This window comes from Cetorhinus maximus, chromosome 34, assembly GCF_964194155.1.
Source record: "Cetorhinus maximus chromosome 34, sCetMax3.hap1.1, whole genome shotgun sequence".
Lineage (NCBI taxonomy): Eukaryota > Metazoa > Chordata > Chondrichthyes > Lamniformes > Cetorhinidae > Cetorhinus > Cetorhinus maximus.
In genome coordinates, this window is record NC_135912.1 from 10,884,311 (window position 1) to 10,910,606 (window position 26,296).

At 46.0% G+C, this 26,296-nt stretch overlaps 1 protein-coding gene and 1 long non-coding RNA gene across 2 annotated transcripts in view; both read right to left on the reverse strand.

Moving 5' to 3' along the window:
- Window positions 1-352: 352 nt before the first annotated feature.
- LOC144671788 (uncharacterized) lies at window positions 353-2,603 on the reverse strand. The gene is made up of 2 exons (XR_013574015.1): window positions 2,111-2,603; window positions 353-1,391 (listed from the first exon to the last, which is right to left on the reverse strand). It is a non-coding gene; the product is annotated as an uncharacterized LOC144671788 (long non-coding RNA).
- Window positions 2,604-2,721: 118 nt separating this feature from the next.
- The window catches only part of LOC144671722 (chromodomain-helicase-DNA-binding protein 3-like), a 100,334-nt gene continuing 76,759 nt past the window's right edge, over window positions 2,722-26,296 (reverse strand). Inside the window, exons 38-41 of the mRNA XM_078533734.1 lie at window positions 22,342-22,537; window positions 21,898-22,061; window positions 16,177-16,303; window positions 2,722-5,630 (exon numbers count right to left, since the gene is read on the reverse strand). Of these exons, the coding sequence (XP_078389860.1) occupies window positions 5,527-5,630; window positions 16,177-16,303; window positions 21,898-22,061; window positions 22,342-22,537 (591 nt within the window). The 3' untranslated portion in view covers window positions 2,722-5,526. The remainder of the gene's footprint in view (window positions 5,631-16,176; window positions 16,304-21,897; window positions 22,062-22,341; window positions 22,538-26,296) is intronic.

The window sequence follows — 26,296 nt, forward strand, 5'->3', positions numbered from 1 at the left end:
GTGGTAGAGACGCTAGGCTGTGCTAGAGTGTGGGGTTGTACCGGCACTGAGCTGTGCTGGGACTCTTCCTTCGCTATGCTCCTCTTTAGGATTTGGTTATGCTAAGTCATCTTGTTTTAGTTTGAAGCACCGATCCACTTGCCTCATCAGTATGAATAGGGTGGTCTCAGGGATGAATGTACAGTCCTCCAAATTCCTGCTCTTTTGCAGAATGCCCAATCCCCATCATTCCCAACCAAATTAAAACATGGAGAAGCAAAACATATGCATACCAGCAAGGACAGTCACAACCTCTACTGGGCCAGAAACCAACCTATTACTGCATTTAGGTCCGATAACAAGAGTGATATATTTGTGAGTCATGATCTTATGCAATGATGCTTCTATTCCAATCTCAGAATTCAGATCGCAAACAATTAAAACCAACTTCTGAATAGGAACAGGTGAAAACATTATTTTGACATCCTCCATAGCCAAAGAATTAAAATCTTAGTTCACCCTATGTTCAAGAATTCCCTCTCTAAACTTCCTCTTAGACGCTGCTTAAAATCTTTGACCAAGCTTTTGGTCACCTGCCCCTAGTCGCTTTAATTTGGTTCGGTGTCAGTTATTGTGATGAAACTCCTGTGAAAAGCCTTGGGGCATTTACTACGTGAAAGCTAGGGAGTGGGGGGGAATGTGGAACTCGCCCCCACAGGTGAACAGTATCGATACATTTAAGGGGGTAGCTGGATAAACACATGAGGGAGAAAGGAATAGGATATTCTGATAAGGGGAGATGAAGAGGGGATGGGAGGAGGCTCATGTGCAGCAGAAACACCAGCACAGAGCAGATGGCCTAGTTCTGTGCTGGACATTCAATGCAATATACAGTTCATTCCCCCTGTAAACTGGGAATATTCTGGCATGGCCTCTTGGATCTTCTAAGAGAAATAGCGAATTAATGCTTCAGATGTAGTCCCTTTCTCTTTCCAGATGCTAACAGATCTCTGGTTCCTTCAAATATCTTTGATCATTGAAGCATTGGCATTGTTAGAGCTGGGTGGTAAGGGCATAGCTGGTACCCCTCCAGGAGAATGCAGAGGGCAGATTGTACAGACTAGTCTTGTATTCCCTCGAGTAAAGAACGTAAGGAGTGATCTAATAGAGGTGTTTAAGGTGACTAAAACATTTGACAGGTTCTCTCTATCTACCTCTCTTTCATTTGTTTGGGGTGAGGGGAAAAGAGTCCAGAACAGGCAGGCAGAACCTTCAAATTTGGGCCAGGCCGTTGAGAGGTGATGTCAGGAAGCACTTCACACAAAGGTGAGTGGAAATCTGGAACTCTCTCCCCAAAAAGCTATTGAGGTTGGAGGTCAATTAGCAACGTCAAAGCTGAGATTGATAGATTTCTGTTGGGAAAACGAATTAAGGGTTAGGGAACCAAGGCAGGTAAATGGAGTTAAGATATAGATCAGCCCAGGAGGGGCTGAACAGTCTCCTCCTGTCCCACCCTGACAGCGAGGGGCTGAATGGTCTCCTCCTGTCCCACCCTGACAGCGAGGGGCTGAATGGTCTCCTCCCGTTCCTCCTGACAGCGAGGGGCTGAATGGTCTCCCGTTCCCCCTGACAGCGAGGGGCTGAATGGTCTCCCGTTCCCCCTGACAGCGAGGGGCTGAATGGTCTCCTCCTGTCCCACCCTGACAGCGAGGGGCTGAATGGTCTCCTCCTGTCCCACCCTGACAGCGAGGGGCTGAATGGTCTCCCGTTCCCCCTGACAGCGAGGGGCTGAATGGTCTCCCGTTCCCCCTGACAGCGAGGGGCTGAATGGTCTCCCGTTCCCCCTGACAGCGAGGGGCTGAATGGTCTCCTCCTGTCCCACCCTGACAGCGAGGGGCTGAATCGTTCTAGTATGAGCTACGGTTTCTCAGGGTTCTAAAAAAGCACTCCAGAGAAAAACAGGAAGTGGTGTTCAATTCTCACCCTGAATTCTGAGAAAAGCGAAAAAGCTGCAGGGTATCAGTAAAACATCATGCTGTTAACACAGCCCCACCCTTGACAACATTGCCACCTGCCTGCCACAGCCCCTATCCCACCATCCACAATGAAAGCAGAGTTATTTCTCTAGTACCTCTGGCCATTATTGCAAAGCGTTTTCCTGCCAATGAAGTATTGTTTGATGTGTGGTCACAGTTGTAATGTAGGAAACGCAGCAGCCAATTTGTGCCCAGCAAGCTCCCACAAACAGCAACGTGATAATGACCAGATAATCCACTGGTTGAGAGATAAACATGGGCTCAAGACACCAGGAAGAGTTGCACTGCTCTTCTTTGGAACAGCGGCCATGGGATCTTTTGCGTCCACCCGAGGGGGCAGAAGGGCCCTTGGTTTAACATCTCCTCCGAAAGCTGGCAACTCCAACAGTGCAGCACTCCCTCAGCACTTGGACTGTTGGCCTCGATTATGTGAAGTCTCTGTGCACAAATGGGCTGTTATATTCCTCACATCATAAGTGCTTTGAAACAGTCCAAGGTTGTCAGTGCACTCAATAACTGCAGTTCTTCCTTCCCGAGTGAGTCACAGTGGAGAACTCACTGCCTTGTGCAACTGATCATGTGATGGGGGGGGGGGGGGGGGGGTGGGGGGGGGGGGTGGGAATTAAAGCATATACCCGGACAATTCAACACTGCAAGGACACCACAGGGCCGCCAACGATTCAGGAACAATGCACACGGGCAGCAATTTCAAACATGTAACAAAAAAAATTTTAATGAAAAAACATTCTTCAAAATATTCTTTTAAAACAAAGGATATTAAGTAATAATAGATGTCAGCTGAAACAGATTATTATGCAGACATAATTTAAAGTATATATTTTTGTTTCCTTTTTCAAAGCGGCTTTCACCCCATGCCTGCTTGCCACACTGGCGCCCAACAGGTTAATGTCATTTCCTGGGGTCGAGGGGGGGAACGTGGGATAGCATCAACATTCCCAGATCACGGCCAAGGAGTCCTGTGCTTGCTGGAGAGGAGACACATCAGTTCACCCTCTCCCTATCCCCCCTGCACTACTGCTGGAGTCAACCTCCCACCTCCACTCGCAACAACCAACGACCCCTCCCCCCCCACCCCAGAGTGCTAACTGCTGGAGTCAACCTCCCATCTCCATTTGTAACAAGAAACATCTCTCAGCCCCCGCCCCTGCTTGCAAAGCCAGACAGTGAGTAGGAACCCAAAACAATTCATTCCTCCACCCACCCAGAGGGCACTTAGGCCAAAAGCTGTTTGTAACTGCTGCTCCCGTTCCCCACTCGGGCGGTGGGGGTTGAATTGCTGGTGGAGGGAATCCCTTTGAAGAATGACAGGTGACGGTGTTGCTTTTATAAAACACTGAGGTTCAACTCTTGATGTGTTGAGGTTGATTCTTCGTGTTCTTATGACTGATCTGTAGAGGGGACATGGGGAAAGTGGAATGGTTCCCTCAAAGCTGGGCATTCTTTTCCCTCTGCCCTGGTTTCTCCTTATTCCAGAGCACACCTAACACACCATTCCCAACAATCAAAATCTCAAATAGGTCATGGCAAGGGACAGGTTACAAGGAGATGCTGCAGAGACTGCAGCAAAACAGGGAAATTAAAATTCCAATGCTTAACATACCCTTCTGAACATAAAAAAACCACAGCAAGTTAGTCAGCATGTGCAAGAGAAAAGAGCTCAGCACTGTGACAAGTCAGGTTCACTCTAATTAAAATCCACACTGGAAAATATTATTTTCCCCTCTTTAACAATGCTGGCAAGCCCCTTGGAGCATTCCCAAACACTACTTTAAATTGCGAAGTCTGAGTATGCAGTTGATCTTCTTGTCCGGATATTTTTAAAAAACCCTGCAAATTAAAAGATGACTAGCTGCAAATGAACTAAGGTTTAGGCAACTGGGAAGAAAAATGACCAAAATGCCAATTTTCCAGTAGCTAGGCCTTTTCCAACCCCCATCCCTCCCTTAAAACAGCTCAATACTGAGGTTCTTTTCTGAGAGACAAAGAAATAATTTACCACGTTGATAGACAATTGTACATTGGGATAGCTAAACTGATTGGTGCCTTGCTTCCAAAATGGATGCCCCAATTCTAAAATGGCTGCCCTAGAGGTTATGGCCTTGGGGACCATCAAATTGGAAAGAGGCACAAGAATTTTTTTTTTTTAAGTGAGACACCAATCTGTTGGAGCTAAGTGTGGAAGCAAATCAAGCAATTATGAAATACAGCTCCTTCAACCAGGAGGGGAACAGGTTGTATTAGTATTGACGTGGTGTCACCCTGTAAGGTTCAAGAGGTGCAACACTTTTTAAAGCTGCAGCATCTTACAACGCCGCAAGATTAACCCTTTTCCCCTGTTCCGCATCCCCAAACATACATCAATCTGAAATAAGTCTCCAAGGAATCTCCTGCACGCTGCAGAGCTCAGTACATCACCAAATATAGTGCTGCATGGCACTGTACAGATTTCAACTCCCCCTCACTTGATAATGCTTTACTGGGTTACAACAGCCCAATGTAAAGCAGGCATCCCAATGGAGGGCAATGGATAACTTGGACATGAGTAGATTCACATCAGAGCCTGAACATTGGATAAGTCGAAGCTGGGGCATGTGGTTAAACAACAATGCACAATTTTCAAGCAGAGGAGCAACATTGGGATCTAGCTGCTTTCCATCCCCATCCACTCTCAGAATTTATAAAGGGCAATTTGTAACTCCTTTACCACTGTGGTAGTCTGAGATAGTTAAATCAGTAGAAGAACTTATTCTGGTCTGCTGAGCTCAGCACCACACACGTCAGTTAACCCTCTACTGAGGTTAGCTTGTTTAGATACCAGTTGATCTCACTTCACAACAGTTTGCAGTGGAGGTCTATGGAAGTGGGGAGTGAGGGAGCGTACGCGAGGGAGAGGGGGGGCAAGCAAGGGAGCGCACGCGAGGGAGAAGGGGGGCAAGCAAGGGAGCGCACGTGAGGGAGAGGGGGCAAGCGAGGGAGCGCGCGCGAGGGAACTCAGCACCACACCCGTCAGTTAACCCTCTACTGAGGTTAGCTTGTTTAGATACCAGTTGATCTCACTTAGCGGTTTGCAGTGGAGGTCTATGGAAGTGGGGGGGGGAGAGAGTGAGTGGGGGGTTGCGAGAATGAGCGAGAGCGCCAGAGCGAGCAAGGCAGAGAGAGAGAGAGAGAGAGAGAGAGAGCGAGAAGTACTGCATCAAATATTAAAACTATTTTGAGTCAAGATCACCAACACAGTGACTGTTCACACTAGTGTTTTGGATCTTAACCATGTCATATCTGGGAGTTCTGGGGTGAGTGAATGGAGGCTTAGAGGAGTGGCTAATAAATCATTTAACCATCTTCACAAGCAATAAATCCTCTTCCCACATACACACACCCCTTCTGGGACAAACACACTCATACGACATCTTTAAGCTATTTTTTCCTCTCTCAAGACATAAAATATAAACATAACCAGCGTTGCAGGCAGGGAAAGGGTGGGTGGGAGGGGTCAGTCATCTATGCATATTATTTCCCCACTCTTCTCTTTCTTTTCCACATTCACTCCATCCTTGCCACTTTCCTTTTTCTCTAAGGCAGAAGGACCATTCGATGCTGAAAGAGAGAGGGGGAGGAAAAAGATCATTCAAGTTGTAATCAGTGATGGGACGTTTTCAGACAGCTGCTAATTCTTCAGCAGGTACTTTCCACTTTGTACTGGCCACACAAACATCTTCATCAGTCTTCCACATCCTATTTTAAAGCCTGCCCCTGTGTGTCAAGAAGGCTGTGTTTGAAGCGATTCTTCATGCAGCTCTCTGATCTTTTAAAGCTCTGGTTAGATCCCATCTGGAGTAACTGGGTTCAGTTCTGAGCACTACACCTCATGGAGGATATAATGGCTTTGGAGACAGTGCAGCACAGATTCACCACAAGGATACTGGGGCTCCAAGGGTTAAATTACCAGGACAGTTTTAAAAAAAAAAAATTTTTTTCATGGGATGTGGGCATCACTGACTGGGCCAGCATTTATTGCCCATCTCTAACTGCTCGAGGTGGTGGTGAGCCGTCTTCCTGAACTGCTGCAGTCCATGTGGGTACACCCACAGTGCCATTAGGGAGGGATTTGCACAGAATAGGCTTGTATTCCTTCGATCCAATTGTGGTGTTTAAGATGATTAAAGGATTCGATAGGGTCGATAAAGAGAAACTATTACGTCTGGTTGGTGGAGGGGGGTGGGGGCAGGGTGGGAGAGGAGTTCAGAACAAGGGGCCAGAACCTTAAAATTTGAGTCAGGCCGTTTACGGGTGATATCAGGAAGCACCGCTTCACACAAAGGGGGAGTGGAAATCTGGAACTTTCCCTCCAAATAAGACTGGGGGTCAATTGGAAAATGTCAAAACCGAGATTGATAGATTTTTGTTGGGTAAGGGGATTAAAGGTTACAGAAATAAGGCAGGTAGATGGAGTTAAGATACAGGTCAGCCCATGATCTAACTGAATGATGGAACAGGCATGAAGGATTGAATGGCCTCCTCTTGTTGCTACAGTCACGTCATTATTGGCCTCTTCCTAGTATCTTGTGGTGTGATGGCTGAGTGATTCACAGCTGCCTCTCAGCCACATCACAGCGGGAGTCTTACCGGCAGTATTGTGACTGTGCTCTGACCGAGGACAGCCTGGTGACTGTTCTGTTTCAGTGTTAGCTCCAGACTGAGAAAGTAAGGTGGTGGAAGACTTGACGTGGATAAATACATTTACTGGAAGCACTGTAACACTGTTTCCCCCTCCCTCCCAACAGAGATGAACAATGATGAATGATAAACATACCAGCATACCAAGCGGTTTAGACAAGCTGATGCAATTAAACAGTTGAAACTTTGCAACTGAACAGCTACACACATCAAACTGCCTGATCAACAGAATTACAGTCCAGAAACATGCCATTCAGCCCATCTGCTCCACAAGAGCCTCCTCCCACCCTCTCCATCTCCTCCAATCAGCATATCCTTCTATTCCTTTCTCCCTCATGTGTTTATCCAGCTTCCCCCTTAAATGTATCGATACTATTCACCTCAACCACTCGCTGTGGGAGCAAGTTCCACATTCCCCCCACTGCCTGGGTGAAGGAGTTTCTCCTGAATTTCCCATTGGATTTCTTGATGACTGTCTTATATTGATGGCCTCTAGCTATGCTCTTCCCCACAAGAGGAAACATTCTCTCTGCATCCACTCAATCAAAACCTTTCAGAATTTTATAAACCCATTAGGTCACCCCTCAGTTTTCTTTTCTAGAGAGAAGAGCTCCAGCCTGCTCAGCCTTTCCTGATGTTTCTAACCTCTCAGGTTCTGGTGTCCTCTTTGCAAATCTTTTTTTTTGTGCCTTACAATGCCTTGATATCCTTTCTAATAATACGAAGACAAGAGCTGTGCACAATACTCTACATGAAATCTAATAAAGCTGCGACACAATTTAAAGCTAACTTCCCTGCTTTTTAGTTCTGTACTTCTAGAAATGAACCCACGTTGCCTTTGATCATCTTAACCTTCGAAATGCTGTGAATCTGTACCCCAAAATCCCTTTGCTCCTTTACCCCATTCAGAATCTTATTTTCCAATAAGTCTGTGGCTTCCTTATTCCCCATACATTATTCCACATTTACACACCAACTCTGAGTATTAATATCTTCTTGTATTTTGTTGCGTGTAGACACAACCACCACCACCCTCCCCACTACCACAAGTTTGGTGTCATCATTCAGGAGGGAAGGCAACTAAAGTTTAAGGCTCTTGTTTATTAAGTCTCTTCCACCTGCCCTCTGTTTGCCTATTATGATACTGAAGTTAAGAGTTCATCCTAGCATTGATCCTGACACAATCTACACTGGCACCAGGACTTGTGATCTAACCCCATCTGTTACAACACCAGCCACTGACAGGGCTGTTCCACTATGGCTGGCACTGCGCTGGTTTCAGATCATTGGCCAGAAGCAGCAGCAAGGGGTAGAGACACCTGACCCGTCAGTTCCACTAAACTAAGCAGCCAGTCCTGAACACAGAATTTAAAAAAAACTTGCCAGCCTCATCAGCACCTGTGAGCAGTGAGGGGGGAATGAATCTGCTCCCACACTGTGCACTGCTTCAGATGTGGCTCAGAGGGTTTTACTGTCACCTCTGAGACAGAGGTTATGGATTCAGAGGCATTAGCCAGGCTCAAACTCAACAGTGCAGGAGCATTATTGGAACAGTCTTTTGGATCAAGCCTTAAACTGAGCTCCCTGCTGCCCCCTAATATGAACATAAAATATCCCGTGGCATTTTTGAAGGAGAGGAGTTCTCCCGGGTGTCCTGTACTTATATTAATCCCTCAACCAAGATCATGAGAGCAGACTATCTGGGTCATTATCATATTGCTGTTTGTGTTACAGTGTGTAAACTGGCTGCCACATTTTCCTACATTCAAACAAACAGTGACTACATGTAATACTTAATGCTACTTCATGAGGTATATACACAAGTTGATGGTACCTGGTTCATGAATTATTGAAAAATTCTAGTACCTGTTTAACCTAAAGCTCAAGGTTTTATGACCTGTGGATTAGGACATACACACACTGAGCTGTAAATTGTATTGTGAACCTGCCATCTGTCAATACCGAAAGCAGAGACTCACAGCACACCTCACCAGTATGATAGCTACCCACATGGCAGGCCCAATGTAAAGGTGGAGACCATTTGGCCTATCATGCCTGTGCCAGCTTTGTGAACAATCTTTCCAATTAGTCCCATTCACTCCTGCTCTTTCCCCAGAGCCAATAAACTTCTTCCTTTTCTAGTATTGATCCAATTTCCCTTTTGAAAGTTAGTTCCCCTTTCAGGCAGCGCATTCCACATTGCATAAAATTTTTTCCCACTCTAGTTCTTTTCCCAATTATCTTAATATTGTGCCCTGTGCTTACTGACCCTCCATCCAGCAATTGCAGCAAGTTGCTGCGTTTGGCTCCAGGCCCTTGAAACCAAAATAATGACAATGGGCAGGGGAACTGCTCCCAATCTATTTACTGAATTGCGCACACCCATGTGCGCCCGTGTCCGCACGCCCATATGTGCACCTGTGGTTGACTCTAAGACCCAAGCACGTGCATGAGTGCTTAGGCTCGAGCATAGGTGCTCACATGGGTACATTGCATCCATGCATGTGCTTGTATCTATGTGCTTGTGTGGGCCAGTGCTTGGTTGGGCATGAACAGCATTGACTGAAAGCAATCAGTCTCTATCAAGTCACCCCTCAGCCTTCTCTTTTCCAGAGAGAAGAGCCCCCGCCTATTCAGCCTTCTCTGATGAGTATAAGCTCTCAGTTCTGGTGATCCCTTAAGGATTAAACTTTCTACCCAAACTCGTACAAGTTATCAACCAGGCTGAGTAACTGTGGACAGCCAGTGCCCACGTAACCAGTTAGCAGCAAGCGTCAGGGGTGGAGGGGAGAAATCAGAGGTACAATGAAGTACAGGTTTTTGTTGCTGTTATCAGTGGCCCTGCTTCCACTACCAGCACTTTCCCAGCTCACTTGCAACCTCTAGTGACAATTGGTAGGAACACAGCAAATCAGCTGGGCCTAAACAAAAACACAAGTAATGAGTTGCTACGTTTAATTTAGTCATTGGTGGTTACAACCAGTGGTGAGCTAATCTCAATCTCTAATACCACTTTTACAAAAGGTTGAACATGTCCTGAAAAGCAAGGTCGAGATTATTCAATTCCCACAGATAGACTAGTGGGCGAAGGCGCCAACTGAATTCCAGCCTTCATCCCCCGCCTACCCCCATTTCTAATCCAAAGGGGCAAGCTTCAGTAGCACTTTCACAAGTCGCTATTCTTCAGCAGAACCGGGGGACACCACTGGCTAGGACAGCATTTAATGCCCATCCCTAATTGCCCTTGAGAAGTGAGTGGCTTGCTAGGCCATTTCAGAGGGCATTTAAGAGTCAGCCACATTGTTGTGGGTCTGGAGTCACATGTAGGCCAGACCGGGTAAGGATGGCAGATTTCCTTCCCTAAAGGGCATTAGTGAACCAAATGGGTTTTTATGACAAACAACAATGGTTTAATGGTCATCATTAGACTTTTAATTCCAGACTTTTTTATTGAATTCTAATTTCACCATCTGCCATGATGGGATTTGAACTCCCATCCCCAGAGCATCACCCTGCATCTCTGGATTATTAGTCTAGTGACAATACCACTACGCCACCGTCTCCCCTAAACAGCGTTACAAGAACACTGGATCCCAGAGAACATCACTGTTCTGTCCTCACCAACAGAGGCGATGGCAATGAGGAACGAAAAACCTGGCAAATTTCTCCCCTCTGTGACCAGGGGACACGGGCAGGGTCTTACTGCCCCTACCTAGAGGTCAGCTGGTTCAGTAGATTGGGGATTAGATCTGGACTCGTGCTGGTTGCGCACAGTTAACCCAAGACACCACTGCATAGAGAGACAGCTAAGTGCCACAGATGACCTCAACCCGAGGAGCAACCACTTTTCAGGGGCAAATGGAAAAGTGTTTGTAACTTATAAATCATCCAATTATGCCCATAATTAAATAAAACTCAAAACTGGCTGCTTCTAACCGTCACAGCTAAACACTAACTCTACTCTTACTTAATACAATAGAGTGAAATATTCTAATCCACTCTTCTTGTGTCTAGAGTTCACATTTACTATTGCTAAGATTCACGGTTACCCTAATGTAAGTGATGTTCCTCTATTAACTCTTAACACAAGAAGTTTCCCAAACACATGATTCCTTAACTAATTCCAACCCTAAAACATACAGAGTCAATAATCAATATGACTTTAACACATGGTGTGACACTGCTCACAATTCTGCTTCTTTGCAGTTAAAGGTGCAGCAGAAAGCATGCAAAGTTTACGAAAGAAGATTTCATCGTCAGCAAGTAACTGAACCTGGCCCCCGCATACGGGAAGTGGGCTCAGAAGCTGCCTCTTATCCAGTGATTAAACAAATGGCAGTGAGCAAACAGGCACTGGGGCAGGGCTCTCACCAGCAGGACTCATGAAACAAATCACCAGCAACAAGCATTCTGGATAACTGTTATTTTGAGTTCTCTTGGAACAGCAATTTCAAACCCACAATCCCTCAGCAAGGGTGGGAGAGCTAATTAACGGTCACTGTTTGAATGAGCTTTGCACTAAGTAACGGTTGTACAGCTGCTGACTGTTGTTCAGGAGCTGGTCAAATGGTGAAGATACAAGTTAACCCGAGAGACTGGGCTTTAGTCATCCTATCACGTGTGAGATGGTTCAATTCCTTTGTGCAGTTTAATTCTGGAGTTTCTCTGTAGATAATGGTCAGGATTTACTGGACATTTTGGGAAGGCTATACAGATAAATATGATAGCTCTGTAGGGAACAAGGTGGCCAATTCAGCCACATTGTGTGCAGGGAGTTCTTGATCATGGCTACTGAAGGTTCCAAGCACAGTATTGGCACCGCTCTGCGGGTGAGGGACAGATAGGGTGGTCAACAAGAGGCCTGCCAAAGTTCTCAGTGCTCAATCTCCTAGCTGTTGTCCCAGAGATGGAAAGAGCTGAAGAGACAGAGAGACAAAGAATGTGTTTTTGTGGTGGTAGTTCTGGGTTAGTTGATTTCCTCCTCTCCTGAAAGGCACTGGCACCTTTCGTGGCGGGTCCTCAGTAGTGGAACCGATGTTAGGCTTTTCAACTGTGGACAGCATTGCATTGGATAAATCAATTTCCAGCAATGAGGGCTTGTGCTTGCCTAACCCAGAGGTCAACTGTGGAGACACTGCTGCCATTCCAGCTGTGATTGGCTAACTCAGGGAGGTTTCTGGTCCACATTACCCACCCTTTTAACTATCTAAGTATTTGGGAGCAATATCTCAACGTGCCTGCCAGAGAGATCCTGATGGTGAAAGTCTCCCCCTTCAAAGCTGCTGAACATGCAAAAGTCAGATGGGATGGGATGGGATGAGAGACAGACAGATCTTTGAAGCAGCAGCTTTCGCAAGGAGCGAGACAAAAATGCAAGTGCAAGTTGGATGGTAGTTGATGCTGCACCTGCAGTTCCCAGCGTGTTAGTAGGAAGCTTGTCATTACTGAAAGAGATGGGCCTCTGGGTGGGAGGCTGCGGAAAAGGCTGTGGGAGGATGAGGTGGCCCTGGCTTTGGAGTGCTCCAGAAACGGGAAGCTGAATGCTCACTGGTGGGGGGAACTGTACAGGATCTTGTACAGAATAGAAAGGAAGGAAGGGACAGGGCAGGAGAGGGGGGACAGGGCAGAAGGGGGGAGGGGGGATAGGAGAGAGTGGGAGGGAAGGGAGAAGGACAGGGCAGGAAGGAGAAAGATGAACAACAACCCTCTCGTTAGTGCAATAATCAAGCTGATGGGAGACACCAGACTCCAACATATCTGTTTAAACACACAGCACACTCGAATGGTTTACCCAGCATCAGTTGAATTTTTTATTTTGTTCCCTCTCTCCTCACCACTCCTATACCAAAACCCAAAGGATGCCTCTCCTTTGTGGTTCAATGGGCAGCAGGACTCTGACATTGAACTGTGGGGGGCATCACAGCTGGTCCCAATCTTTTCGACTCAAGTGTTCACTCATTCACTTTCGTTCTAGAGCAGGACTGTTGGCATCAAGATCAATGGTTCATGTCTCCAGGCCACCCCAGGTGAGATCACTCATTCAGTACTCACTGGGGATCGAATCCTGGACTTTTCTGGTCTCTGCGCCCTGATGCTACAACCGGCACTCAGGAAATATTTTTGTCTAACTTCTTTTACGTAGGATCGAAACATTTCAGGTGATATTTTCTCACTTGCTGAGGAAAGCTCTTTACTTGCAGGAGATCCTTGTTTACTATGTCATTAAATGCTGATGTCACACATACTGCCTCCTACTGGTCAATGGTGAAAGGTGGTGGCAGGGTGGAGAGCCAGGTAAACAAGGTGGAAGATTTGTACTGGCAGAATGGAAGAATGCGGGACACAGAACGGGATATACCACAAAGCCCTGGGAGGAGCAATAGGCTGCTCAAAGGATATTTACTACTCCAAGGCCAGCTGGGAACCAGCTGCTGAGCACCAGCTGCTGAGCAGTGAAGGGAGCAGAGTTGGTTCTCAATGGAAATGAAGAGACTTTGTGACCAACTGAAGTTTTCATAATTATGAAGGAATAGATCCAAGTTGATTCAGGGTTGGGAGGGACAGAAGGGTCTATCGGAATAAAGTCAAGAGGTTGATATCAGAACCGAGAGGTTTATAAATATCAGCAATAATTGATCAGGCTAGGGCTCTTCTCTCCAGAAAAGACTGAGGGGTGACCTAACAGAAGTCTTAAATTCTGAAAGGGATTCGAGGGCAAGTATCAGGAGATGCATGAGGATAGGGAAGACTTGCTATAACTGTACAGGGCATCAGTGAGACCACACCTGGAGTACTTTATACAATCTTCGTCTCCTTACTTGAGGAGGATATACCTGAATTGGAAGCAGTTCAGAGAAGATTCACTAGGTTGATTCCTGGGATGAAAGGTTTGTCTTATGAGGAAAGGTTGAGCAGGTTGGACCTATGCTCATTGGCGTTTAGAAAAACGAGGGGTGATCTTATTGAAACATAAGATTCTGAGGGAGCTTGGGAGGATAGATGCTGAGAAGATGTTTCCCCTTGTTGGGAAATCTAGAACTAGGGGGCACAGTTCAAAAATAAGAACCGTTATTCCTTGAGATGGGGGTCATTAACCTTTGGAATTTTCTTTCCCAGATAGCAGTAGAGACTGGGTCATTGAATATATTCAAGACAGAATTTTGATTGACAAGGGACTGGAGGGTTACTGGGGTGGGCGGGCAGGCAGGAAAGTGGAGTTGAGGCCACAATCAGAAAAGCCATGATCTTACTGAATAGCAAAGCAGACTTGATGGGCTAAGTAGCCTACCCCTGCTAATATCTTTCCAGTTATGGACAAAATCAAAACTAAATATATGATGGGCACTAATAAATCCAAGAGGGAATTCAGGAGAAACTTCTTTACCCAGAGAGTGGGGAGAATGTGGAACTCACTCCCACATGGAGTGGTTGAGGTGAATAGTATCGATACTTTTAAGGGGGAAGCTGGATAAACACATGAGGGAGAAAGGAATAGAAAGATATGCAGATAGGGGGAGATGAAGAGGGGGCAGAATGAGGCTTGTGTGAATTAGAAACACCAGCACAGGGCAGATGGGCTGAATGACCATGTGGGGGGCTGGGGTGCTTTGGTGTTTGGGATCTGGGCACAGAGTCCACACAGGTTCTCCATCCATTCGGGGATTCCGCCCTCCAGGATGAGTTAACAGGGAGGGAAGTTCACAGAAGTGAGCAATGTAATTGGGGATTTGACACTGTGGGGGGAGGAGGAGGAGATTTATGCATGTCCCTCAAGGGCTGGAAGACGGGTAGGATGTGGAAGGGGTGCTTTGAGTGTGTAACTACAACACATAGGATCAACCAAAAAAATGGAGGGGCATCAAATGGCCATTTTCAACGTCCCTGCTGATTTCACAGATTCTCCTAATTTAAAATAAGGCTTTCTGCTCAGGAACTCCAGCAGTGTTAACACATCGAGCTTCTCTCGAGAGAAAACTTCACCTTGTAAGTGCTCTGTCCCTGCACAGGCCAAATTACAAGAAGGAATGATGCCTGGGAGCAAAGTATCACATTGCAAGACAGGGGCTGTCCAGTGTATTTAGCCAACTGGTTGGAGACTGGAGTTTTCATTTTATAAATAGTGTGTGTAGGTTAATCTCCACATAGTATATATTGTATGTGCCAGTTCCCAGTAACATACTGCAGATGAGGTTATTGTTTCAGCTCAATACTTCAACAATCACCCATTTGCTTCCTTTACCTTCCTTCACCACTGCTCCAGTTGAACGATCAGCTAGGTCAGCACAGATAGGCAATTAAAACGGCAATCTTCTGGTTTGTATGGAGTCATTGCCAACTGGTTAATAATATCATACCTTTAAATCCAGATATTAGCATTCAGGTTCAAACTGAAGTGTTTGACAACACCCAGCACATACATTATATACACTAAACCTTATACACCTCATGCTAGAGACCGAGATGATTCCATTTCAGGGATACAGGCCGACTTTGGTTGTAACCCACTCAAGTCAGAGCGCCGTCTGAACCCTTCACGGGGAATCACCACAGTATCCATGATACAACAGTTAAGGTATCGCGTGCACACTATCCAACACTCTGCTGGTCTTGTGGACTGTTATCACCTCTGACACAACAATGTGCCTCATCCTTATCCATCCTAAACTTTCTTGCAACCCCCCACAGCCCTCCTGAAGCCCAGTGTGGTGCTGTAGTGCCGCCCTGTCACTCTGCACACCCAGCGAGGACTGCACTGGGACCGGGGTCCTCATGACACAAAAAGCAGGAACTCCAGAGCGATTTCCCACCAGAGGAGTAGGTGCTGCAGCCTGACCAAGGTCAGCTACCTCACCACCAGCAATGCTTTATAGGGGCTCAGTAGTACGCTGGCCGATGCAGGGGCTCCCTACAACCTCCAACATTTACACGGATCCCTCACATAAGGCGAGGAAATGGCAGGCTAGCTGTGGCGATATTAACTCCTCGCCATCTGTACCGTGTATGTGGCTACCCATCACGGCCATTTTTGGCCCCCTCGATTATGTTGACCCTCTCTTCCCCATGACAGCAGTGTTACTATTCCTGCTTCTGGATCAGAAGATGGAGCCCTGCCCCAGTCTCCCAGCGAGTGGTCCCGGTCTCTCTGGCTCAGAATTCTGGGCCGACACCGAGCAAAGGTATCCCTCCCTCATTATATGCTTCTTGGAAGCCATTCTGCCTTATAAGACTAACCCTTCTATGGGCTGGGTTAAAGATGGTTTCAATCATGGATGGAGCACTCAGGTCACAACCTATCAAACTGTTAACCAGTCCACAAATCCTTCCATTATATCAGATTATTCCCGGAGGGAAGAGTACAGAGGCAACGGCAAAAAAATCCATAAAGGCCTCCATTATTTATCCATTGCATCCCCAGCCATGGCATGGTTAATCAATCAGAAATCACAAATTACACTACGTCACTAACCTGTTACAAAGGAGCCTCCTGGCACCTGACTGAAATTCATTGGGCCCGTTGATGTACTCACAGGCGTAAGTGGCCCAAAGGAGCCACCGTAAGCTTGAGATGTCGTATACGGGCCTGGAGGGAAGGTCTGAGAAACAATAGCAAAATCCAAGTCAGTTTGAAAAAAATTGAGCAAGATTTAAACAACTGCCAGTCACGAGCTGACTATCCATACCGGCCTTCTAACAAGGTCAGCCTATCGGGTAGGCACAAACACAATTGCACATCATTCACCCAAATATTCCTGTCAGTGCAAGACCATCAATCCCACTGATTCATAGTCACGCTGGGAGGATTGAACATAGGAACATTAGAGAAGAAGGTCATTTGGCCTGTCGAGCCATCCCTGCAATTCAATTAGGTCATGGCTGATCATCACCTCCATTGCCATATTCCTGTGCTATCCCCATACCCCTTGATGTCATTAGCATCCAGAAATCTTATCAATTTGTCTTGAACAAACTCAATGACTGAGCTTCCACAGCCCTCTAGGGTAGAGAATTCCAAAGATTCACAACCCTCTATTAGCACATTAGAGAGGGATGACCTAAATTCAGGAAACCAGGATGTAGATGCGGTTTGAGTTGAGGTTAGGAATGATAAATGCAAGAAGTCACTGGGAGTGGTGTACAAGCTCCCTAACTGTAACTACACTATAGGACAGAATATAAAATAGAAAATGGGAGCTTGCCAGAACGGTACAGCAATAATCATGGGAGGTTTCAATCTACATATAGACTGGAAAAATCAGATGAACAAAGGTAGCGTAGATGAGATGAGGAGTTCATAGAATGTTTTCGGGATAGTTTCTTAGAACAGCGCGTTCTAGAGCCAACCAGAGAGCAAGCTATAGTGGGCCTGGTATTGTGCAACGAGATAGGATTAGTTGGTAACCACCTAGTGAAGGCACCCTAGGTAGCAGCGATCATATGATTGAATTTTACATTCAATTTGAGGGAGAGAAGAGTGTGTGTCCAAACCTATTATTTCAAACTTAAATAAGGGCAATTATGAGGGCATGAAAGCAGAGCTAGCTAAAGTGAACTGGCAAACGAGGTTAAGGGATAGGTCAACAGAGATGCAGTGGCAGACATTTAAAGGGATACTTCCGAATACGCAGAATAGATACATTCCAATGAGAAAGAAAAATTTCAAGAGGAGGGCCCACCATCCGTGGTTAGCTAAAAAAGTTAAAGACAGCATCAAACTTAAAACAAAAAGTATATAATTATACAAAGACTCATGGCTGGTCAGAAGGTTGGAAAGAATATAAGGAACAGCAAAGGGTGACAAAAAGATAAATAAGGAGGTAAAAATTAAGAGCATGAGAGAAAGTTAGCTACTAACAAAGACGGATAGTAAGAGTTTCTATAGATACTTAAATAAGAAAGGAGTTAACAAAGTGAGCGTTGGTCCTATAGAAAGTGCGGGGAACTGACAATGGAAAGTAGGGAGATGGCGGATGAATTACACAGGTATTTTGCTTCAGTCATCACTATAGAGGACACAAGTAACGTCCCGGAAATAGCTGTAACCAGGAAATGGAAGGGAGGAACTCAGGGTAAGTTACAATCACCAGAGAAGTGGTACTGAACAAATTGTTGGGGCTGCGGGCTGACAAATCCCCAGGTCTGGATGGAGTTCACACTAAGGTCTTGAAAGAAGTGACTAGCGAGATAGTTGATGCATTGGTTTTAATTTTCCAAAATTCCCTAGATTCGGGGGAGGTTCCATTAGATTGGAAAATAGCAAATATAACTCCTATATTCAAAAAGGGCGGGAGACAGAAAGCAACAGGCCAGTTAGCTTAACATCTATCATAGGAAAAATGTTAGAAGCTATTATTAAAGACGTTATAAAATTCAAGGCAATCAGGCAGAGTCAACATGAACTTGTGAAAGGAAAATCATGTTTAAACAATTTATTGGAGTTCTTTGAAGAAGTCACATGTGCTGTGCATAAAGGGAACCCATGGATGTACTGTACTTAGATTTTCAGAAGGCATTTGATAAAGTGCCACATCAAAGGTTATTGCAGAAAATAAAAGCTCATGGTGCAGGAAGTAATATATTGGCATGGATAGAAAATTGGCTAGCTAACAGGAAACAGAGAGCTAGCATAAATGGGTCTTTTTCTGGTTGGCAGGATGTGATGAGTGGTATACCACAGGGATTAGCGCTGGAACCTCAATTTATTTCAATTTATATAAATGACTCAGATGAAGGGTCCAAAGGAATGGTTGCTAAATTTGCCGATGTCACAAAGATAGGTAGGAAAGTAAGCAGTGAAGATGTAATTGACTCTTAAATGCCCTCAAGGGCAAGGGATGGGCAATAAATGCTGGCCTAACCAGCAATGCCCACATCTCAAGAGCAAATAAAAAAAAAGACATAAGGAGGCTACAAAGTGACTTAAATAGGTTAAGTGGGTGGGAAAAGAACTGGCAAATGGAGCTTAATGTGGGCAAATGTGAAATCGTTCAAGTTGGCAAGAAAGATAAAAAAGCATATTATCTAAATGGTGAGAGATTGCAGATCTTTGAGATTCAGAGGGATCTGGTGTCCTAGTGCATGAATCACAAAAGGTTAGTATGCAGGTACAGCAGGTAATTAGGAAAGCTAACAGAATGTTATCATTTATTGTGAGGGAAAATGATTACAAAAGTTATGCTTCAGTTGTACAGGACATTGGTGAGACCACATCTGGAATACTGTGTACAGTACTGGTCACTTTATTTAAAGAAATATATAAATATGTTAGAAGCAGTTCAGAGAAGGTTTACTCGACTAATACTAGGAATGGATGGGTTGTCTTATGAGGAAAGGCTGGGCAGGTTAGGCTTGTATCTACTGGAGTTTGGAAGAGTAAGAGGCGACTTGATTGAAATCTTTAAAAATCCTGAGGAATCTTGACGGGGTGGATGTGGAGAGGATGTTTCCTCTTGTGGGAGAATCTAGAACTAGGGGTCAATGATTAAAAATAAGGGGTCACTCATTTAAGACAGATGAGGAGAAACTTTTCCTCTCAGAGGGTTGAAAGTCTTTGGAACTCTCTTCCTCAAAAAGCAGTGGAAGCAGAGTCTTCGAATACTTATATGGCAGATTCTTGATGAACAAGAGGGTGAAAGGTTATCGGGGGTAGGCAGGAATGTGGGGTTGAGGTTACATTCAGATCAGCTATGACATTATTGAATGGTGGAGCAGGCTCAAGGGGCTGAGTGCCTACTCCTGCTCCTAATTCATATGTTTGTATAAGGACACCAAAACTGTACACAATATTCCAGGTGCGGTCTCACCAAAGCTCGTGAATTGCAGCAAGACTCCTGTACTCCAATGCCCTCATGATGAAGGCCAACATACCATTTGCTTTCCTAATTGGTTGCTGCACCTGCATGCTAGCTTTTAGTGATTCACAAACAAGGTTACCCAGGTCCCTCTGAACATTAACATTTCCCAACCTCTCAATATTTAACAAATGCTCTACTTTCTGTTCTTTCTACCAAAGTAGATAACTTCACACCTATTCACATTACATTGTAAACTGTGAGGAGGATGGTGTAGAACTTCAAAAGGACATAGACAAGTTGGTGGAGTGGGCAGACAGGTAGTAGATGAAGTCAAACCAGAGAAATGATTGATTTTTTTTTAGAAAGAACATGTAGAGAGAATAAAAAATAAGGGGTACAACTCTAAAGGGTGTGCAGGAGCAGAGAGACCTGGGTGTACACGTGCATAAGTCATTAAAGGTTGAGAGAGCAGTTAATAAACTATACAGTATCCTGGGCTTTATTAATAGGGGCACAGAATACAAGAGCAAGGAGATTATGCTGAACTTGTGTAAGATAATAGCTAGATCTCAGCTGGAGTAGTGTGTATAGTTCTGGGTGCCACACTAAGGAAGGATGTGAATGCACTGATGAGGGTGCAGAAGAGGTTTATAAGAATGGTTCCAGGGATGAGACACTTCAGTTATGAAGATAGATTGGAGAAGTTGGGACTGTTTTCCTTGGAGATGAGAAGGCTAAGAGGCGATTTGATAGGGCTGTTCAAAATCACGAGGGGGCTGGACACAGTAGATAGGGGGAAACTGTTCTCGCTCGTAAATTAATCGAGATCAAGAGGGCACAGCTTTAATGTGATTTGCAAAAGCAAATGCGACGTGAGGAAAAGAAAATTCACACATTACACAGCAAATCTGGAATGCATTGCCCGGAAGTGTGGTGGATTCAGGTTCAATCGAGGCATTCAAGATGAGTTAGATGATTATTTAAATAGAAACAATGTGCAAGGTTATGGGGAAAAGGCAGGAGATTGGAAGAGTCATAATGCTCATTCAGAGAGCTGGTGAAGACATGATGGACTTTCTGTGCCATAACAATTCTGTGATATTCCATCTGCTATGTTCTTGTCCATTCACTTAGCCTGTCCAAATACCCTCAAAGCCCCCTTGCCCACATTCCCACCTAGTTTTGTGTCATGAGCAAATCTGGAAATATTACATTTGGTCCCCACATCTAAATCATTTATGTAGATTGTGAACAGCTGTGGCACCAGCACTGATCCTTTCGGTACCCCTAGTAACAGCCCGTCATCCTGAGAATGACCATTTATTGGTTAAGCAATTATAATTTGAGATGGTGCCCATTCAGGAAACTCCCACAACCGCTTAACATTTGTGATCACGTTTACAAACAACAAACTTTATCAAAATTCAATAGTGCTGGGAATGATATGAAGAGTAAAGCTCCCTCTAGATTGTCCCCATCAAACATTCCCAGGACAGGTACAGCACACGGTCAGATACAGAGTAAAGCTCCCTCTACACTGTCCCCATCAAACACTCCCAGGACAGGTACAGCACGGGGTTAGATACAGAGTAAAGCTCCCTCTACACTGTCCCCATCAAACACTCCCAGGACAGGTACAGCACGGGGTTAGATACAGAGTAAAGCTCCCTCTACAATTACCCACTAAGCTGCTAAACCAAGAGGTGTGAGTACAATGTCTTTCCAGGCAAACTGATCACAGTGTTTGGAATTAATAAAATTGTTTTGGGGAAACAGTCTAGATTGACAAAGAAATATCAAAGGAGAAGTGAGAAATGATAGTTTTAGGAGAAGAGGAGAAACCAACAATCTCATTAAAGATTGAAAGGGAAGCTCGCTGCAGTGTGCACTGAAACAGGCCAAAGAAACACTGCAGCTTTCAGAGAGGATGGGCAGGAGAGAGAAGGCCAACGGGTGGGACCGAGGCTGAGGGGCAGGAGAGAGAAGGCCAACGGGTGGGACCGGGGCTGAGGGGCAAGAGAGAGAAGGCCAACGGGTGGGACCGGGGCTGAGGGAGGGAAGGCAAAGTGTTAACTTATTTTTCTTTCTCTCCTCAGGTTCTTCCTGAGAATTTGCCAGTATCTACAGCTGTTATATCAACGAAAACAGGACACATTTATATACTACTCTGAAGAATCACACGGACTCAAAACGTTAACTGTTTCTCTCTCCATAGATGCTGTCAGACCTGCTGAGTTTTTCCAGCATTTTCTGTTTTTGTTTCAAATTTCCAGCATCCACAGTATTTTACTTTTACACATTTATAGGACTTATTTTCCATTCACTCTACTGCAAACAAGGAAAGGGTGCCTAAGCACATCCACAGATCAATGCTCAGTAAGCAGGGATGTGACTACCGGTGTATTTACGGCCTCGCTTCCCTTGTTGGCCAATCGGCTAAGGATGCTGCGCTCAGACATCTGGAGGCGAGCGGCTATTGGTGGAACACGTGACAGCGTAGAGGGGAGCCGAGTCACATCTGCCTTCATGTCGCTCAGCAGCTCCTCCAGTTGGTTCAAAACTAGGAGAGAAGAAAGAGAACTGGTGAATGTGGGCGATTCCTCAGTACTAGATATTTAACACGATCTAGTCATGTTCACGCTGCTGTTTGTTGTAGCTTCCTGTATGCATATTGGCTGCTGCAATTCCTACATTCAACAGTGACTATTTTTTCAACAACAGAAAAAGTACTTAGTTGGCTGGAAAGCATTTTGGGTCATCCTGAGATTGTGAAAGGTGCTATATAAATGCTAGTCTCTTATTTAACTGAGGGTTAACAGGAGCAGGAATCTCAGGCTTACCTTTGTGGAGGACTGCATTAGCAGGTTTGTTTCCAGCCAGCGACTCCTTAGACAGGTGCTGGTGGCTTTCAGCGAGGCACTCCACCTCCGCAAAGCGAGTGTTGAGCGCCATGGCCGGATGGGTGGCATCTTGTGTCATGTTCAGGTAGGCTGCCCTCCGTAGCTGCTCCTCAATTACCAATGCCTGTTCCAGTAGCTAACCACAAGAGAGAAAGAGATGCATGAGCTGCCGGAGTGACGGCAGAGAAGGACAACACACGCGCCCGCCCGCGACACAGACACACACGCGCCAGACACACACACGCGCCCGCGACAGACACACGCGCGTGCGCCCGCCCGCGACAGACACACACACGCGCCCGCCCGCGACACAGACACACACACCCGCGACACAGACACACACACGTGCCCGCCTGCAACAGACAGACACACATGCCCACGACACCCACGCACAGCATCAGGGTGGAATAGGGTCCATTGTGACCAGCAGCTCGCATCCTCCCCCAACTCTTAGGTTCAAGCTCCACTGCAGAGACTGGAGAGTGTAATCCAGACCTACAATGCACTTCCAGTACAATAAAGGGAGTCCTGTCTTTCAGATGAGACTATAAGCCAACGTCCCATCTGCCCTGTCAGGTGGAGGTGAAGGATCCCACAGCCCATCCTAAAAGAGGAGCAGGCGGAAGTCTCCCTGGAGTCCTGGGACCAATATTTATCACTCAACAAACATCAGTAAAAAGGTGATATACTAGTTGTTATCTAATTTGTTTGTAGGAACTGGCTGCTGTGTTTCCTACATTATAACAATGACCACATTTCAAATGTACTTCATTCGCTGTGAAGTACCTTGGGATGTCCGGAGTTAGAGAAAGGCAACACAGCAACACAAGCCTTTCTTTCCACTTTCTGGAGTGGGGTTTGGCTCTGAGGGCCCTGACCAAGACAACGAGTGCACAGAGCCAGGGTGCTGGGTTTTTGAGTGCAGAGTCTAATATTGTTAACAGCTACCTTGCAACGGTCAGCAAGCAGGAAGTTCCACACTGCATGATGCCCAGGCCCTCAAAGTGGGGATGTTGGGCACTCACCCCTTACACCTCTTGGTTGGGGAGCAGCATGCATCATTTTCTCATGGTCTAGCGCCTCTCTTTTAGAATTCTCATTCTCGTGTGGGATACCTCTGCATGACTCCCCCATTTCTGTAATCTCCTCCAGTCTGACAACCCTCTCAGGTCTCTGTGATGCTCCAATTCTGACAGCTAGTGCACCCCCAATTTTAATTGCCCCATTGATGGCCATGTCTTCAGAAGAGGGAGACAGTGGCATAGTGGTATTGTTACTGGACTAGTAATCCAGAGACCCAGGGTAATGCTCTGGGGACCTGGGTTCAAAAGAATTTTGAATTTTAATTCAATCAATAAAAATCTGGAATTAAAAGTCTAACGATGACCATGAAATTGTTGTCGATTGTCATTAAAAATCCATCTGGTTCACTATGTCCTTTAAGGAAGGAAATTTGCCATCCTTACCTGGCCTACATGCAACTCCAGACCCACAGCAATGTGGTTGACTCTTAAATGCCTCTCTGAAATGGTCAAGAAAGCCACTCTGTTGTATCAAACCACTACAAAATCAATGAGGAATGAAACCCAACAGACAACCCGGCATCGGCCAAGGCACTGGGAACGACAACGGCAATCTCAGCCCTGGCGACCCCACAAAGTCCTCCTTACTCACATCTGGGGTCAAGTGCCAAAATTGGGAGAGCTGTCTCACAGACTGTCAAGCAACAGCCTCACAGTCATACTGACCGAATCATACCTTACAGATAATGTCCCAAATACCACCATCCCTGGGCATGTCCTGTCAAATTGACAAGACAGACCCAGCAGAGGTGGCAGCACAGTGGTATACAGTTGGGAGTTGCCCTGGGAGTCCTCAACATCGACTCTGTGCCCCATGAAATCTCATAGCATTAGGTCAAACATGGGCAAGGAAACCTCCTGCTGATTAACAGCAACCATCTCTGATGAATCAGTGCTCCTCCATGGTTGAACACCACTTGAAGGAAGCACTGAGGGTGGCAAGGGCGCAGAATGTACTCTGGGTGGGGGACTTCAATGCCCATCACCAAGGATGGCTTGGTAGCACCATTACTGACCGAGCTGGCCGAATCCTAAATGACATAGCTGCTAGACTGGGTCTGCGGCAGGTGGTGAGGGAACCAACAAGAGGGAAAAACATACTTGATCTCATCCTCACCAACTTGCCTGCCGCAGATGCATCTGTCCATAACAGTATCGGTAGGAGTGACCACTGCACAGTCCTTGTGGAGGCAAAGTCCCATCTTCAAATTGAGGATACCCTCCGTCGTGTTGTGTGGCACTACCATCATGCTAAATGGGATAGATTCTGAACAGATCTAGCAACTCAAGGCTGGACAACCATAAAATGCTGTGGGCCATCAGCAGCAGCAGAATTGTACTTGAACACAATCTGTAACCTTATGGCCCGGCATATCCCCCACTCTACCATTACCATCAAGCCAGGGGATCAACTCTGGTTCAATGAAGAGTGCAAGAGGGCATGCCAGGAGCAGCACCAGGCATACCTCAAAATGAGGTGCCAACCTGGTGAAGCTGCAACACAGAAATACTTGCATGCCAAACAGCATAAGCAGCAAGTGATGGGCAGAGTTAAGCGATTCCACAACCAACGGATCAGATTTAAGCTCTGCAGTCCTGCCACATCCAGTCGTGAATAGTGGTGGACAATTAAACAACTCACTGGAGGAGGCGGCTCCACAAATATCCCCATCCTCAATAATGGGGGAGCCCAGCACACCAGGGCAAAAGATAAGGCTGAAACATTTGCAAAATCTTCAGGCAGAAGTGCCGAGTGGGTGATCCAACTCTGCTTCCAGCATCACAGATGCCAGTCTTCAGCCAATTCGATTCACTCCACATGATATCAAGAAATGGCTGATGGCACGGAATACTGCAAAGGCTATGGGCCCTGACAATATTCCAGCAATAGTATTGTAGACTTGTGCTCCAGAACTTGCCGCGCCCCTAGCCAAACTGTTCCAGTACAGCTACAACACTGGCATCTACCCGGCAATGTGAAAAATTGCCCAGGTATGTCCTGTACGTAATAAGCAGGACAAATCCAACCCAGCCAATTACCGCCCCATCAGTCTACTCTCCATCATCAGTAAAGTAATGGAAGGGGTCGTCAACGGTGCTATCAAGAGGCACTTGTTTCGCAATAACCTGCTCACTGACACTCAGTTTGGGTTCCGCCAGGGCCACTCAGCTCCTGACCTCATTACAGCCTTGGTTCAAACATGGACAAAAGAGCTGAACTCCCGAGGTGAGGTGAGAGTGACTGCCCTTGACATCAAGGCAGCATTTGACCGAGTGTGGCATCAAGGAGCCCTAGCAAAACTGGAGTCAATGGGAATCAGGGGGAAAACGCTCCGCCAGTTGGAGTCATACCTAGCACAAAGGAAGATGGTTGTGGTTGTTGGAGGTCAATCATTTCAGTCCCAGGACATCACTGCTGGGATTGCTCAGGGTAGTGTCCTAGGCCCAAACATCTTCAGCTGCTACATCAATGATCTTCCTTCCATCATAAGGTCAGAAGTGGGGATGTTCGCTGATGATCGCACAATGTTCAGCACCATTCGCGACTCCTCAGATACTGAAGCAGTCCCCGTCCAAATGCAGCAAGACCTGGACAATATCCAGGCTTGGGCTGACAAGTGACAAGTAACATTCGCACCACACAAGTGCCAGGCAATGACCATCTCCAACAAGACAGTATCTAACCATTGCTCCTTGACATTCAATTGCAGTACCATCACTGAAGCCCCCACTATCAACATCCTGGAGGTTACCATTGACCAGAAACTGAACTGGACTAGCCACATAAATACTGCGGCTACAAGAGCACGTCA